The sequence below is a fragment of the Chaetura pelagica genome, unplaced genomic scaffold (genome assembly GCF_000747805.2).
Source record: "Chaetura pelagica isolate M959 unplaced genomic scaffold, ChaPel_1.0 scaffold356, whole genome shotgun sequence".
In the NCBI taxonomy this organism is placed as follows: Eukaryota; Metazoa; Chordata; class Aves; order Apodiformes; family Apodidae; genus Chaetura; species Chaetura pelagica.
In genome coordinates, this window is record NW_009953964.1 from 923,994 (window position 1) to 942,172 (window position 18,179).

At 40.7% G+C, this 18,179-nt stretch overlaps 1 protein-coding gene across 1 annotated transcript in view; it reads left to right on the forward strand.

Moving 5' to 3' along the window:
- SLIT3 (slit homolog 3 (Drosophila)) overlaps nucleotides 1-18,179 on the forward strand; it is a 485,523-nt gene that overhangs the window by 422,814 nt on the left and 44,530 nt on the right. Inside the window, exons 27-28 of the mRNA XM_010001942.1 lie at nucleotides 4,321-4,418; nucleotides 10,835-10,974. Coding sequence (XP_010000244.1) covers nucleotides 4,321-4,418; nucleotides 10,835-10,974 — 238 coding nt within the window. The remainder of the gene's footprint in view (nucleotides 1-4,320; nucleotides 4,419-10,834; nucleotides 10,975-18,179) is intronic.

An 18,179-nucleotide genomic window follows, 5' to 3' on the forward strand; every position in this document is an offset into this window, starting at 1 on the left:
GAAGAATATATACAATATTCTCCTTTGTAACAATAGTTATTTCCAGGGAATGTAATTCAAAGAGGTTTTTTCCCAACTCACAGATAAATTAATCTTAGTAATGCTTGACAGCAATTCCATTTTTCCAGTAAGAAGAGTCTTACTGTAGATTGAGACTAGAGAATTGCATTATTCATTTGAAAGATGTTTCTAGAATGTCTTTAGGCTTCTCTGGGTAGTGACAGTCTTACACAGAAATAAAATGGCCTTGCTTTGCTGTAGATTTATTAGTACCAGTATTTTTTGCAGCTTCTCTCCTTTCAGAATTCTTTGTTTTTCAGAGTCTTCTGTGTTAGAGAAACCGTATTTGTTTGGTGGGCTCTCAATGTGCTATTGAGAAAGTCAACTCAGAGAAAATAATCCTCAGAGAAGGATTAAGTGTTGTTTGCCCATTTATTACAACGAGTAAACTGAGTCAGAGAGAGTCTAATTTTCAAAAAAAGTCACATAGCAACTCAGTGTTGTAATTAAGTCTGATTCAGCAGCATGTCCTAATCAGTTTCCATGGTGCCTGAAGCCCAAGAAGCAAATCATTCAGCCATGTTCAGTACAGAAATGAGAGCTGAGTATAAGTCATGAGAAATTTCATGTGCCAATGAGAGAGACTGAAAAGGCTTTGCTCTCATTTTAACAATTATCTTTATTAAATTTTGATGACAACATTCAAAATAATCTGACTAGAGTAGAAGTGATGGGACTGTCTTGCATGGTGCTCAACTATGACAAAAAGCTTTGAAAAAACAGATGCTGTGGTTTCTGCTTTGCTTCTTTCTGTGCTTTGCTGCAAAGCATTTAATATTTTAGTGATAGGGGGATGAAGAGCTCACATGAAACAGAAGTAACTGATCTTCATGAAATATCTATAAAATAGTTATGTCTTCAGGGAGACAGGAAAATATTTGTGATCTTAGAAATATAAAAAATGGCATCATCCAGCTTCACTAGGATAACGTGATAAATGCACAGGGTTCCCAGCACAGATGGACAAAACCCAGGCAGTGTTGCAGAAGGGTGGCAGTGGATCAGTGCTAATGCTGCATGGCTCGCATCCCTCAAGGGCTGCAGACTGCATGGTGCCAAAATAAACCCTGCATGAGCTTCCCTCAGCTCTTTGTCAAGTCTTCCCTGAGATATTTGAGGGCTGAGGATTTCACATGGAGAAGGACAGGCTGTTTGGCAAATGTAGGATGGATAAAGCAGAAACCCTGTCTGCCAGGTCTTGGGTGAGGTCTTTGCATGTGGCCTGTATTGCTGTGTTGGGGCAATAAACTCAGAGAGGCAGGGGGCTGGCCAGGTCTTTCTGTTGTTCTTTGGAAATGTTTCACTTGTGATTCAACCATGGCGAAGTATGTCCCCATTTTCTTGTATTTGCACAAATTTTAAAATGCAAAACTGCTTCTTTTCTTTCTGAGAGAGTTCTGGGGACAGAGCCTCAAGGAATACAGCTTTGTCCCCTGCTCCTGTAACAAAGCTCCTCTGTGGTGTTGGATGAAAATATAATTACTGTGTGTCTCAGTTCTTGTCACAGAATGATGGCAGGATGTCCTACCTAACAAAACACTGAAGATTTCAGTAGTATTTGGAGAACTGAAGTATATGACATGTGAATGGGAGAGCCTAGCACCAGAGTGGACAGTCAGATCAAATAAACTCTGTAGAAAAGTTCACATTTATAAAATGCCTTGGCTAGGTTTGATTGAGGCTGCACCAATTTCAAGATAAACACTCCTGAGACAAATTGCTATGATTATTTATGTGGTACGTGAACCAGGAATGGAGCTTGAGCTGCCACAGAACCAGCACAGTCCTTGTCCTACTGGCCTGTCACCTCCAGGCTGGGCACATTGATGGAGAAGAGCATACCAGTCAAGCTGAGTGTGAACTTCTGATCAGTGTAGGATGTAAAAGAGAGGTGAGAAATTACGAACAAGGGTTAAAAGATGTGAACAGCCTCATTGTTCTTTGCTCAAGAGGTTTCCCAAACAGATCTACAGCCATACAGCATAGCAACTGATCAAATCCAGCTCGGTGCAGTTTTCCTGAGAAATATGTTTTCTTGGAGTGATAAAATCACATAGTCTTGATTCAGGGAGCAGCTGAGTTCTTCTGGGAAGGGAAAGAAAAAAAAAAAAAAAAAAAAAAGAGTAGGGAATTTATTCCTTGTTGAGAGCCAAATGAGAATTTCAGATAATTGCCATCAGAAATGCCATAATGGGGCTGTAGGGCATTTACTGCAGTGTTCTGTCTCTCATGGAAGCACCAGCAAATCTTTCCTGTTTGCAGACACTACACAAACCTGGCCACCACTCCTCTCCAGTTTTCCCAGTGCCCACCATCATCTAACTAGGAATGTTGATGTCTAATTATTGCTCTTCATATCTGGTTTGGATCTGTGGTACATTAATTAGTCTACTGGCTTCTATACTATCTGATTTGACAACCTCCTGTGGCAAAATCATCCCTGAAGCTCATACTTTGGAAGAAGTATTTTCTTTTAGATGTATTAACCTCATCCTCTAACAATCAGTAAGTGTCCCTCTACTGCTGAGGGATTTACTGTGGGACAAATTCTGCATTCATCACCTCCATGATTTTTTGAACCTCAATCCCATCAATCCCAGCAATTTTCTCTTCTCCAGACTAAAAAGTCCTAGTCTTTATAGCATCTTCTAAAATCCATCTCCTTGTTCATTTTGGTAGTGTTTTCCTATGCCTTTTCTTACCCCACTGCATTCATCCCAAGGCAAGCAAATAATTGTCAGCTATCAGCCAAGTATAGTGTTGGGCTTCTCAAAGCCCATTCTTAACTCTAATGTAATATTGCATCTTAAGTGAGAGCAGCCCAGTGGCACACTAGGTGGGAAAAAAACAGCTGATGCTCACGTGTGGTCTATGGCTGCAGCATTAAGATGCTTCATTTTGACAGCACACCCATCATATAAAATGAGACTGTAGGAACTATCCGAGTGTCCCCCACTCCAGTACATCACACCAGGTATGTAAAGTCTGGAAAGGATTGGAAGCTGTTTCAAATTCAGTGGAGAAAGGAATCACTTCTGATGAGTGTTGTCAGCAAGGAAAGTTGGCAGGAGGGAAGTGTCCAATACTAATACACGAAAGTTAGAGCTTTTATGAACCAAGGTCATTGTCTGCATCTGCCCTCTTTGTTTAGAAACTTACAAATAGATACAACATTGTTTTTTCTTGAAGTATGAAGTAAATAATGGTTTTAAATGAAGGAAAAAGAAAAAAAAACCAAACAACAAACAAACAAAAAAACTAAGAACCCTTACTGAATTAATTTATCTCTGAGATATTTTTCTCATCTTGATTGCAGTCATGTATTAGCTTTCCAGTAGATGAGCTGGCAGAGAGCCACTGCGACAGGGATCTTTGGTAGGAAGAGTAGAGAGATCACTTCAACTTCTTGTGATTGCACAGATCCCTTGAGTTTTGAGGCTTTCAGGTGTCTATTCCATCCTACTGTGTGAGTAACTGAAAGGAAAGACCAAACTCCCTAATTCATTTACCAATTTTACAAATAGCTTGTTCTAATCAGCTGAATAGAATGATCAGATAAATATGTGTCTGTCTTGAAGAGCCAATAAAAAGTCAGTTGACAACAGTGGAGGTTGTTCAAGCTGCTGAAGTTCAGTTGGAACTGATGTATATTTTAGGGCAATCTTTTAAAGGGGTAGTGGTTCAATGATGATATCTCAAACAGGATTCAGTGTGTTCTATGCAGAAATTCAAATAGTTCCCATGATAAAAATGAATGTTCCCCTGTAGGTTTTGACATCACGGGGCAATGAGCAGGGTGAGCTGTGACTGCGTGTGCCCGAGCACTCGGGCAGCAAGGCTGAAGTAGCACTGGCTCCATGTGGCCCAGTGCTGACTGCAAGGGGCCTTCTGCTTGCCTTTGGTCATGGTTAATTCTTTTTGTTGTAACTAACATTGCAGATTAAAGTGCGTTAGAGTAATGATGAAACCAGCTTTTTCCTTTAAGCAGCCAGACAAAAGAGTCAACTAAAATCTTGAAACTGAAAGGATACCAAGACAGCCACCAGTCCCATTGACTAAAACACTTGCCCTGCCCACATTTTCACTGAAGTGATGAATGCATCTGGCCATCAGTAAAGAATATTAGCTGATGTGATGGGTCTGAAGACCACAGATCTCCTGTAGATGGTGTCACATGTGGGGTGAGGGAGGTAGCAAGAGTGATTGATTCAGGTGACATTACTCTGACTAACTGTGCTTCTTTTGAATTTTCCCAAATAGGGTCGAGACTGCAGTGTGCCCATTAATTCTTGCATCCAAAACCCATGTCAGAATGGAGGGACCTGCCACCTCACCGAGGCAAACAAAGATGGATTCAGGTAGTAAAACAAAGTTCATTTAAAATGAAATTATAAAATTAAATGTGTTTCTATTTTGCATTAATGAACTACAATGGCTACTTTATAAAATCTGCTGTGACACTTCTATTTGCCACACAAAATAATTAATCTGGTTCCAGTGGTCTGATGTATTGTTTTTTCTGAAACAGGCCTCCTTATTTTCTCATAATGGAGAGCTATAGGAATATTTTCACCATGGGGGCAATAAGGTTACTTAGGGAGGCTGTGAATGCCAGTGTTCAAGGCCAGGTTGGATGAGGCTTGTGCAGCCTGATCTAGTGGGAGGTCCCTGCTCATAGCAGGGAGGTTGGGACTTGATGATCTTTAAGGTCTCTTCCAACCTTTACCATTCCATGATTTAGAGCAGTCTCTCTGACCTGCATTATCTGTATGCTATTTTTCCTCAGGGCATTTCCAACCCTCATATACCCCCTTTTTGTATTTGTAAAGTAAGTATGTGTTGCTTGACAACCAGATGAAAAATGTTTTCATACTGAAGAATCTTGTAGACAAAGAGACTTTAAAGAAACAATTAAAAAACATGGAGAGATTGCTACATCTGGAGCATTGTGCCTGCAAGAGAAAAACCGTTACAGCTGGACATCAGGAATTTCAGTTTTCCCATATGAGAAAGATGTAGAATAAATGGGAATAATCCAAGAGAAGCTCAGAAATTTTTATGAGGTAACTGGGAGATTTGTACTGCTACAGGCACTACTTTACAGCTAAGAAAACACAAGGTTGAGGCTTTGGCCACTAGTTGTCATTAGAGAGAAGATTTGCTGAAATTTCCATAGATTTGGTCCTCAGTATTTATGCTGAAAATATGTTCAAAAGTACACCATGCTGTCATTTCAGCTGCACATATGACAGTGTCACTTCTAAATGCTTTTATACATCTGAGGCTGCTGCTTTGTCTTCTTCTGTAGATAGGATTTTGGATGCACTGGGGGGCTAGCAACCCCTCTTGCTCCTCTACCAATGGTAAGATGTCTTTGATATTTCCAGAAAAGCATTATGGCTTCTTTTTGACTCCCCAAATCCCTCATGTGGCAGTGAGGCACAGTAGAGCTTCCATTTTGCCTTGTGGGAGGGATGAATGGGGAAACAGAAAACAGAAGAAACACCTCAAAGCTTCTCTCTGTCTCCGTGCCTCCCCAGCCGCAAGAATTCCCCCGCTACAGAAACTGATCCAGCACGTGCTGGACACGGAAGGACACTGATGATGTTACAGTGGAAAAGTGCAGGTTGAGGGGGATGAAGGGACACCATCAGGCTCTGATACAAATAACAGCATGAGGCTCTCCAGCACGGGAGACCAGGAATAAAACACATGGCCATGACTCCAAGAAGGGCAGTTTAGAGCTCAGCACCTGTGACAAGGCCCTGAGCAGAGCAGAAGAACACAGCTCCCTCTGAGCAGAGATGAGCCTGTAGGGTCAGGAACTGGAGCATGGTGGTGGGAGAGGATGAAGAGGCTCTGCAGATCACAGCACGTGCAAGTAGTCATGCTGCTTGACAGAGCCTCTAGATCTTGATGAAACCATTACTCTGATCTGATACATCTCTCCTTGATTCAGATTCTAGCAGGCCCAGCAACAAGTAAAAGTTCAGGCTCAGTTTCTTCTGGAGAGAAATAAAGATCTGGTGGTCTTCAGTTCGGGTTCCTTTCTGGTCACCTTGATGTAATACTGTTTAGATAACTTTTTCCAGCTTGTGCCAAAGCAAAATTGTACTGTATTAAAGTGTCTGTTTTCTGTCACTCAGTACTCATTTTTCAAAAATCTAGCTGACACTTAAAATGTGCTAGTAAAACATTTCATAATACCCATAATTCTAGGATGAAAGGCTTCAGCTTATATTTTAGGTCAGGCTTTTCTTTAGCATTTTTGGTTTGTTCTATGGTAGAAAAGAAAAAGTTTTGAATGACCTGAAATGAAAGCTTCTTCTGAATTTTTCTCATGAAGAGTTTTACAATTTCAGAGTCTTTGCGTCAGTTCCAAATGAACGTTGGTTTTGAGCTGTTTTATAAAACTGCAGGGGTGGTTCTGTTACTTAACATTTGAGGCTTTTTAGAGAAGGTTTCTGCTTTTATAGTTATTTATATAGGTTCAGTTGGTCTAATAAAAGACACATAAAACTATATCTCGTCAAAATCTTGCTCCATAAAATTGAATGTTCTATTGCTCTATTGAATTGCTCTGTTTTCTCTTCGTGTTTTTAATTCAGTTAGTCCACAACCCCAGCTGATCTGGAGGAGTGTGGAGATTTAGCATGTCATGGAGAAATGTGGTGTGGGGATGGAACAGTCAGGGATGAGGAACATAAAAACACATTTTGAGATTGAATTTGGTTGATGGGTTTCAGTTTTTTGGTGGGAGAACTCCTCCAGTGGATGGCAGCAGTCAGAGTTACGTGCATATAAATTGTATTAATCATGATGGGAAAACGTTGCCTCAGATTATATGCTGTGAGGAAGTGGATGTCAAAATCATATTCATGAGAGGACTCCTTGGATTTTATTGTTGTGTGGCCTGTAAAAGAAATTATATCTTCTGTATATTCTCTTCCCTAGGGAAATATATTCATACACAAGCTCTGCTGCCAAACTTGTCAAATCTTTACTCTTGTAAAAAGGAAACTTAAGCCAAAGCTCTCTCCCTGTGAAATGCCAAGCAGTTTAACTCTCAAGTTTCTGTAGCCTTAGACAAGAAAATTACCTTTTAAATAATACTATGGGGGTGATGTTCCCCAGGCAAGACAGGAAATCCATAGTTAGGGCTGACATTCCAGCCTGATGCACCCACTGTTCTTTGTACCCACTAGGGCTCACAGCAGCAGGGGGGACTGGGACTCAGATTTGTTGCAATAGCAGGTCCTGGTGGGGCAGCTGAAGGGCAGAGGTTTAGCTGTAGCTCTTCTGTCCTCCTTGACATCTTTTATTCTTGCACTTTTTAAATTCTGGGTCATTTTCACACTCTTTTTCTCAGGTAAGGAAAACTTCTGTGTTAAAGAATAGTTAAAGTGAAATTGCTTCGTTCAGAGTATTAGAATATGAAGTTCTTCCTCCCTTTGAATTGCTCATGCTAATCTAATTTAATCTACTTTGTCTTTGGCAAAAGGTTGCCAAAATAAGGTGTTTCTTGAGACTGCTACAAAAATATGCTCAATCAGATATGTCCTGGTCATTTAGCAGGCCTGTAATTGAGACTTTGACAAAGGAGGCAGAGCTGCCAGCTCAGTTAGCCACAGGGAACCAGCCGATCTTTGATAACATACGGTGTTGGGAAACAAAGTCTCTGGATTATTTAACTTTTCCCCATATAAAACCACCTCCATTTTCCAAAGCTTTTTCTTTAGCATTTTCCACAAACTCTAAGTTCCCTCATAAATGTCAAATCCTGGAACTGATTAAGTCCCTGGTGTTAATTCTGCCTACTTAAAGCAAAAACATTGCATGTCCAGACTTACAGGCTACTCTGTTGGGATGTAGATGTAAAAAGCTGCTTAATGAAGAAACTGTAATATTCCTGAAAGAATTTACTATCTCTGTTTAAAAGTTGATTTTTTGAAACATGATACACTGTATGTACGCCTATTTTAATAAACAGATGCTAAAGCATTTCATTAGAGTTTATGGGGGGAAAAAAATACTGAATTTTGAACATAGTAAACTCACAAACTGTCAGTATGCTGAAGCTCCAAAAGTTTACACCCAAATATTGTCATTAAGTTTTGTGTTCCCTTGCACCTTAATGAGAAAAAATAGGTTTTATTTAGTTCTTCATTTCTAGAAAAACACAATGCTAGCAGAAAATCCCTACACTGGAGGAACAGGGAAGATGGACCTTTACATGATCACAGCATCTTAGAAAATAGTTTTCTTGCGTGACCCCATTGTTTCTGAGGCCCAAATGAAATGCTGTCTCACACTGCTTCACTATTTAGTCAGTAACAAGTTTTCATCATTGTCTCTGGAATTAATTTTCTCTCTCGGTCAGCTGGAACCCAAGTTTGATGACCTTCCAGTCACTCCGCAAACTTCATTTTTCTTATAAGTTTTTTTTCTGGGAAAATACATACACACAGTCCCAAACTGCAGCTCTTTCAACATACACTTCAATAGGGGTCCCAAATTGTATGTTTTATCTTTTAATTTCAGTCCTCATGTTTGGTGCATTTGAATGCAACTCAAAATAAAGAATCATACGTAAGCAATACTGTAAAGACTCGCTAGGATACACAGGGACCAGTAGCCAACTGTCATCAATTATGCTGACATTTCCCTCAGTATGGAATGCGTCCTAATACTGAGCAATTGTATGTTAACAATCCCATATGTATTGTTACTCATGGTAACTCTACTGAGTTGAACCATTACTGTGATAGCATTTAATAATGTCATTTTTAATTGCGAGCTGTCTCAATCCTTTTGTGGAAGGAAAATGGTGTTATATTCACATAAAAATAACCAGCACAAAGCCACTCTTGTTGCTTTTCTTTAAATGGAGAGAAAAAGTTGTGCTCCCAAACTGAGACCTTGGATGCCAAGTTGCAGCCTGAAGCACATTTTTATGGCTGAGTTTTAAACCCCTGAAAATAGGGTTTTGTAATTGAAATGGGAGAGATGATGAATGTGCCACTGTATTTAATTTGATGTCTTTAACCCCCTCCCTGACACTTGCATTGCCACAAAAGATGGTGTGCCAAATCTTCCCTCTTATCTGCCTCCTGTGATCCTCTGGATCATTGCAGGGTCAGCAAGAGGACATATTTTATTAGCAATAAGGAGCTTGAGACAGGAAAAGAAAATATTTCTTATTGATTTATTGTGTCCTAAATTGGATTCATTTGAGCAGTTTGGTTTTGGTTATTCATGGTGAAGGTTTTCCATCTCCCATGACCTGTGAATGGTCCTGGGGGGACTTAATGAAGATGCCTGTGACCTAGATCCCTGCTCTGTACCCATCTAGAAGATCTTACAGTTGTGGTGTCTTACAGTTGTGGAGACAGATTCCCTATCCTTTTATCTTCACCTTTGTTATTCCTTTAGTTTCTGAGATTGCCCATTTCATGAAGAATCTAACCTTGTCCTCAGGGTCCAACCTGGGACCTACTGAAGGTGGACGCAGAGCTCTGTGCCATCCCTCCCTTGGGAGCCCCCACTGTGGCACACAGGAGGAAGAGAAGCAAATGTCATGCTGAGAGCAACCAGCCCAAAAGCGCTGCAGTTTCCTCCACATATTCTGAAGATCTCCTATTTCTCTGAGGCACTCCCCACCTCAACCCCATGACACCTACACAAAACAGGATAATCACCCCATGCCCACTTTGTCCATCTGAACTGGAAAAAAAAAAGAAAAAAGCACCCTACTGCAATCCCTGCATTGGAAATTCTGGTTTCAGAAAGCAGCGGAAGGCAATTAGTGTGACTGCTCTGGTGCTTTCTGCTTTTCATCCTCATCAATCAGTAGTGCTTTACATTTGTTTGGTTCCTTTTCTGCCACCAGAAATTCCATGGGAAAAGAGAGGAACAGCTGAGTGAATGTGTAGTTTAGACTGGGACTTGAAGCAACCCTTCCCTGTAACTAGTCAACAGCAATACTGACACTTCAGATACCATGACTGGCTTCTTAGAAGGCACTGAAATGACTGGAGCACTTAACACATGTTCTTAGACTCTCTTTTGGAAACTGTGACCTTCACCTCTTCATCACTTACAGCTAGTTTAGAATATAAAAGTTCTCTTAGCAACCATAACTTGTAGATCTAAAGAGGAAATGGAGATTGAAAAAAAGTTTAAGTCATTCCTCAGCCACTTAGTTTCTTCCACTCACTTTAGGGAACATACATTACAGTCTTGTGAGATAAAATATTTAGTGCAATTATCCTTCAGTAGTGTTCACATCCTTACAGAAACATTCCTAGCACTGCTATTGTTTGTGTTTTAGTTGAACTACCTAGACATCATCAGCTCTCCTACAATGAGACATTGCCCTGTGATTGTGCAGTGCTCAGCAGGCAAGTATCTACACACAAAATAATTAATAGAGAAGCCAAGGATTTGAGTATTGTGATAAGTGTTCTCTCTCCTGCCCTAGAGTTGCTTACTTCAATTCAGGGCTAGGATTATCAACAAAGAAAACAAGGGAAGTGTAACAGAAGCTGACTCCTGCTGATGCTTTTGTGTCTGTTGTAAATAATTACATGACCTCATGAACCATCAGGCTGAATCCTTCATCAAACACACAGGGTTAAAGTGCTCTGCACTTCACAGCAGCAGTGAATTAGGCTCCCACAACTCACTTTTCTGTTTTAATTTCAGTTTTATACCTCAAGCCTCCTGTCCCTTCAGATCCATACTAGCTTTTCTTAATTTGTTTCTTTCTCCAAAGCTGTTCCTGTGTCCTTGGATATGAAGGGGAGAGGTGTGAAATAAACCCAGATGACTGTGAAGATAATGACTGCGAGAATAACTCTACATGTGTGGATGGCATCAACAACTATGTCTGCCTCTGCCCTCCTAATTATACAGGTAAGAGTCACAACCAAAGAAGAAGAGGAATCCATGAGGGGTCCCTTCAATGCCTGAAGGGAAGCATCCAAATGCACATTTCCTTTATCTGTTAGTGTATGATTAACCAAAGATCTACACCCATTTTAAAGCAACCTGGATGTCTTGCTGTAAAAGTGTTAGTTCTACCAATATTGCAGTACAAGTGTTCACGTACATGTCCCCTTTTCTGAGCCAAAGTTCTGATGGTTCATTGAAAAATGCACTAAAAAATACTAAAGTTTAAAGCATCAGAGAAATTTGTACTTCTGCATGCACATTCTCTAAACGTATTTCAGAAATATTTGTAGTACTGAGTTGAGTCCCATATACATCTATTTTGACTCTTGGGAAAAAAAAAAAATAGTTCCTGTTTAAATTGTATAGGAAAATTGATTTTGGGGCATAGCTTTCACCTGAGAAGGTTTTGGGGCATAGCTTTCAGCTGAGATCTCAGAGGTCAGCAATTATGAAATAACACGAGGCTGACGATGTGCTGTTTCAATTCATTATCTCCATTTCACAAGTGGAGAGGCAAAGGCTGTGTCAGAAGCTGTAGGCTCAGTTGTAGTGTTCAGTGTGTACTGGTGGCAGCCAGCCCAGCTCAGCAGGCCTGCAGTCACCTGCTAAGTCCATGGTGACAAAGGTTGGTAACTGAGTTAGAAATGGAATAAGGATCTCCAGCATCCATCCTGCATTTCAGAGTAGGAAAATTGATTTTGGGGCATAGCTTTCACCTGAGAAGGTTTTGGGGCATAGCTTTCAGCTGAGATCTCAGAGGTCAGCAATTATGAAATAACACGAGGCTGACGATGTGCTGTTTCAATTCATTATCTCCATTTCACAAGTGGAGAGGCAAAGGCTGTGTCAGAAGCTGTAGGCTCAGTTGTAGTGTTCAGTGTGTACTGGTGGCAGCCAGCCCAGCTCAGCAGGCCTGCAGTCACCTGCTAAGTCCATGGTGACAAAGGTTGGTAACTGAGTTAGAAATGGAATAAGGATCTCCAGCATCCATCCTGCATTTCAGATAAATTTCTTCCTAAATCTTCTGCAAATGCAGAAACCTTCCTAACTGGAGTCTAAAAATGCTTTTTCACAAGTCATTACTGGAGCACACACACCACTGATTCATTCAAATAGCGTTAGCAGGACCTTCCTGGCTCAGCGTGGTGCCATAAGGAAACACCTGCAATAGTTCCTACTTCCATCCTTTGAAATGGGTTTATTACCTTCTAAGCATGGAGAAGTAATGAAGGGCATCTTGTACACTGGAATATATTACATGTCAGAGGATTTAATGAGGATCAAACTTGAGTGGCTGAGTAAGGCAGGAGGAAAGCTTCTAGAATTTCCAAACTCTTAAAATACATTTGTGGCTGATACAGAGGAGGCCCATGTAAATCTTTAGCTGAGAAAAGTCTTACGACTTGAATATGTATTTATTGGAGGCCTAAAACGATCTTTCTGCCAAAAACTCAAAAACTTCAGCTTAGCAGAGTAAGGAGTTTTGCTTATAGGATGTTGAGCCCATTGTGCTTACTTGTGCACTATTTATGTGAGCTATTCTTGAGTGGTTCCCAACAAAACTATAGTAGGAGGCAGAGTCTTTACATTTACAAGAGGAAATCTATTTTCCCAGCCAAGAAAAGACATATCCAGTAAGGAACTGAATCCAGTATATATGCAAATGTGCTTTCCTTTTCACAGGCACATTGCAGATTATTTTTTTTTTTCCAGACAAAAAAGGTAAGAAATAACTAGACTAGGATTTTTTCTCAAATGGCAATCTGGAGAAGGGCCAGAGAACTCACATGATACTTCAGAATCAGTTTAGATATGTTTGTAATCAACTTCCAGCTTCTCTTTTTTTTTTTTAACCTGAACATTGTCTTTGCTGATGCCTATTAGTAGGAATTTGTCAAATACTAGACCCCAGTCCTGCAGTGTGGGGGACACACATTTTTGTATCTACCACATGATCCGCACTTGCTATCACAGGGCAGGCAATAGCTTTGCCTACAGTTGAAACAGAATTGTATTTTTTTAAGATGAGCAGGAAATACTTCTGGAAAATATGAATCATAAGTGAAAAAGTTTGTAAAAATGTAGGCGTGGCTTAAATTAGAAAACTGAAAGGTTACAATAGTTCATGCTGCTTGCTGCGTAAAAATTGGAAGAGTGTAGTGAAATGTTACAAAAGAATTGCCTTAACCTGCTTTACCTTGAATTTTGGAGGGGATATTTCATCAAATCTGATGAGTCACTTGGAAGGACCCAGTTCAGTGCAGCTGGCTGGGCTGAAATGTCCCTCAGAGGTACACCTAGCCCTCTCAGAACAGAAAGGCAGGGAACAGCATAACAGGGCAGGAAGAACTGAAGTCATCAGCCAAAGAAAGGTCACATACAAGCAAAGCATATCTGAGCCGTGGTTTTGTAAGAGCTGAATGCAAGCACAAGAAATTGGAGTTTGAGGTCTCCAATGACATCCAGGGTATCTGTCTGTATATTCTCTTAAAAGAAATTTTTTTATACTGAAGCAATACCTGAAGCTACTATGGCAGTATCAAAAAAAAAAAAAAAAAAAAAAAAAAGTAGGTACAGATTACTTTAATATTGTGTTGAATATGCTAAGAACTGTGGGTGCTAACTTCTGAGAGGAGTCACTGCCTCACAGGCATTGGGATCCATAGGCAGGTTGTGTGTCTAGCAAAACAGAAAATGTAGGTAATATCTCTTTTTGTTCTGCCCAAATATTATATTTAGTTCTGTTGCTCAGAACTGAAGGCGCAAGCTGTTGGTTATAGATACCCAGCTCAGCTACTGCAGATTCTTTTTCTCAGCTGTAGAAACAGGCAGGCTCTTGCAGTACTGCCAAGGAGGTAGTCGGGGTCCCTCATCACTCATGTGCTCTTGGATGGCATCATACTGGTAGAGACTGCAGTGATGTTATACACTGCATGCATGACTTAAATGTATGTTGTAACACAAAAATAGTCTGGACGCAGGGAGGAAGAAGGTTCAAGAGTGTGTATGTGTCTTGTTCTGTAAGGAATACTTAGGATCCCCCTTGATTTGTTGACTAACGGTTAAATCATTATAGTAAATCTTATGGTCCTAAGTGAAACAGAAATTAAAAATGGATATGTTGGAAATGTTGGCTATTGACAGAGTTGCAGTATCCAGGGTTTGGTTTTTTCCATACCTCAGTATTTTCCTGCTTTATCTACTGTCTGCCTAGTTTCACTCAGTACAGCCTTTTTAGGAAAAAATATCTCAAATAATGATCCATAAATTTTGCTTTCATTGGTTGAATTAAGGAAGGCCAAAGATCTTTCTTCAATTAGAGACTTTTTGCAGTGTTTTTTTTTCTTTATTTCTTTGACAGTCTTTTCCCCCACTCAAAGTAGATGAGAAATGGCCAATTTGCTAAGTGACTGCAGGGGGAAAGAATTTCCCACACTTCAGTCCCGTTTCACTTTTGTTAAAAAAAAAACAACAACACACTGAAAACCAACCCACACTCACACAGGAACTGCCTTCCTGTGTCCTTTCCATCTAATAACTTTTAAACCATGTGGAAATACAAATGGATTTTATGAAATAGGTAAACATAAGTTAAAGTAGACAGAGGGAGGGTGGGCATGTAGCTGATGGCCAGAAACAAGTTCCAAGTCCTTACCTACACCACCAGGTTTCTTCACCATTCTTCATGTCAATATTTTTTATGTTTGCTGGCTATATTTACATAACCAAACCAATATTCATGTCGTGTATCAGTCCTGGTGGCTTTTATTGCCAGCTGATGTCTTATTTTTCTCTCCCCAACTGTTGTTGTTTGTTTTGTGTTTATTGTTTTATCCTGAAGATACATTATAAACATGGACTTGCTCCAGGATAATTGTGTACCCGAAGTAAAGCCAGCTCTAAAGCTTGAGCAGTCTGTGGACTGCCTGGCAACCTGGTCAGACCCCTTGATGGATTACAGATTCTCCTCACAGCTCTGTAGGCTTTCCTGCTCTTCAAAAAGAAACATGTATAGGAACATTGAAAGAGGAAGCTGCATGAATTAGCTCGCTCACCCCCATTCTTTTCCTTATTGTATTTTTCTAGTTTTTATCTTCTAGGCTTTGACATGGTCTGTCTCCAGCTATCAATATATACCTCCCACTGTCTCCCTAGCTTTGTGGTTTAGAGGTGCAGGACAAATTACACTTTTCCCCTTCCATTCCTTTTTTTTATTCACTGCTCTTGAAAGCCATCACTGTTGTACTTAGAGTTCTAGTTTCAAATATGGAATTTCATGCTTCCAAAAAGATCCTTTCCTTGGTCTCACTGTCCTTTGTGCTCTCACTTAAGGGGTGTCCAAACATACATAAAGGACCAAATGGGCTGTGCCAAATGCATACTATGTACTTTGAGTGTTTTTATTCTTTACTTGCTTGCTTATTTTGTTTGTTTGCTGTGACTTTTCCTTCCTCCTGTCTTTTTAATTGTAGCCAGGAGTAAAAATATGTAGCACTTACATAAACGCACACAAAAATCAGGAAATATTTCCACTTTTGCTGAGATTCCTAAAAAGCCTCAGCAGATAGCAACACCTCTTTGTTCTAAAACCTGAAAGAATAACTTAGTGGCTTCTACTGCTGAAAATAGGTCTTTTCTAAAATACATCGCATCCCATGGCAGGGAGAGAGAAGAACAAGTGCTTTAAAATAGTTTGTTTCCCTGGGAAAAAGCTGCAAGCAGTTTGTCTCACAGAAAAATAGTCTCTCCCAAAAAAAGAAAAAAGCCTCTCCCAAAAAAGAAAAGAACTAGAAACTATTTCTGGGTTTATGTGTTTGGAAGAGAAGCCTAGGATCTATTTTACCTTAGGGGACCTTGTGGTGTCCTGCAGTAGATGGTATCTGAGAGGTTTGCAGTTATGCTACTTTTAGACAGAACTCTATTCCCTGTTAGTGATTATGGTCCCTTTTTCTGGTGTGTCTGACTGTCATAGTGCTGGCCAAAGCCAACCACTAAGCAAGCCAAACAACTCTGGAAAAAAGTTGTGTGGTGACTTGTGGCTGACACTCTGTGCTGGAGCTCTCCAGCCCCTTTCCCATCGCATTGTGAGGCTGATTTGCAGCAATCCCAAAACGGGCACCAGTGACAGCTGGATGGCACTGAAGAAGATCATTGCTCTGAAGTGGATCATTGCACTACAGGCTGGTTTTTTCCCCCTTGAGAATTTGTAACTATATATTTGATATAAGAACAGGAAGTTTTTAGGAAGTGTGGTTAAGCCTTGTCGACTGGACTGCCTAACAAATACTGAAGGCTTCAACAACTATGTAACTTTCAGCCTCTTTTAAGACTTTGGAATTTTAGCCATAATTTCCTTGATACAAACAGAGAAAATTGTGGTCAAAGTTTGGTGTAGTTTTCTTGCTTTATTTGAAGGCATTCTGCCTTACATGGAAGTGTCTCAGTTCTAGTCACTTGGCACACGTGAAGTGTGTTTGCTTTCTATGCAAAAAATAAAGAAGCACCCACATTTCCCACTTGAATAATTATCAATGAGAAGTGCTGGAAGAGTTGCAAGTTTTTATCTTTGTTCAAGAGCCTAAGGCCACAAGCACTGTTTTATTCAAATATTCAGACAGAACCACATGTAATTGCTATCAGATTGGACTTTCTTATCTCATTGTACTGGGACTGAAGAAGGAAATAGCACAGGAACCAGCAGTGCTGCAGCCTGTCTTTAGTCCTGTCATGTTGGAGCTCTCAGCTCCCGGATTTCTTCTGGTCGGGTTCTTATTTGTAAAATGCAATGTGTCATGGCTGGGGAACCAGATATACTGGAGAATTAATCTTTGTTCATCAGAACCGCAGTATGTCTCCAAGAAAATATAATCTCAGCTACTACTGTCTTAAAGGGTGTGTGGAATGAATATCATCCACAAAGAGGAGTCATGATTCATTAACCCCAATCTGTAAAGACATTTCTCTAAGGCTTAGAAGTGAAGCACATGTCCATTATGTACTTGCTTGCAGGCAAGAGTTGCACGCTGCACAGTTAATAAAGCTGGGAGGAGCTGAGCCCACCTGTGGACAGTCAGTGTGTTCAGCACTCCAGCACCACCCTGATGGGCCTATTAGAACTGCAGTAGGAAATAAGTAAACCTTTCTGCATATCAGGTGTTCTCCAAAGACCTCTGTTGGCTCCAAGGCCGTATTGGGTCAACATGGCAAGGTTTTGGTAGCAGGGGAGGAGGGGGGCTGTAGCGTGGCTTTTTGTGAGAAGAGATCAGGAGCTGTTCCTCTGTCAGACCTGCCACTGCCCAAATCTGAGCCCATCAGCAGCCCTAATGAAAAAATGTGAGAGAAGCACCTATGGAAACACCAAGTGAAGAAGGAGTAAGATGTACTGCAAGTGCTGGAGCAGAACTTCCCCTGCAACCCGTGGAGAAGACCACAGTGAAGCAGGTTGTCCCCCTGCTGCCCATGAAGGACCACTTCAGAAAAGCACATATCCACACTGCAGCCTCTGGAGTACCCTGTGCTGGAGCAGGTGGATATACCCTGAAAGAACCTGAAGCCCATGGAGATCCCACTCAAGGAGCAGGCTTCTGGCAGGAGTTGCAGTCCATAGAGATGAGCCCTTGTGAGCAGATTTTCTGGCAGGAGCTGTGGCCCTTCAGTTTGTTCCTGAAGAACTGTATCCTATGCAAAGAACTCAGGCTGGAGCAGTTTATGAAGAACCTGCAGCCTATGGGAAGGACCCATGCTGGAGAAGTTAATGAAGGACTGTATCCCATGGGAGGGAGCCCATACTGGAGCAGGGAAATAATATGAGAAAAGAGTGGCAGAGACAAAGCACTAGGAATGGACAACAACCCCCATTCCCCATCCCACCATTCAGATAGACATGAGTCTACAGTGTGTGCAGTGTCTTATCTGCCCACCCTGAAGGGATGGCTCAAAAAATGTGTGGCATCCCAGATGTGACTGGATGCACTAGTTTGTGTGAATAACCAAACTGATCCCTAATAGATTCCAGACAACTCACATAATTGGAAAACATCCATATAAAGTAATACAGCTTAAAAAATGTAGGGGGTCCAGAAAAATTAGGACCTATTCCAGACACAATGGTTCTGAGGGATAATGCTATATGCAGGTTGTCACCTTGTAACAGCACAGGAAATTGT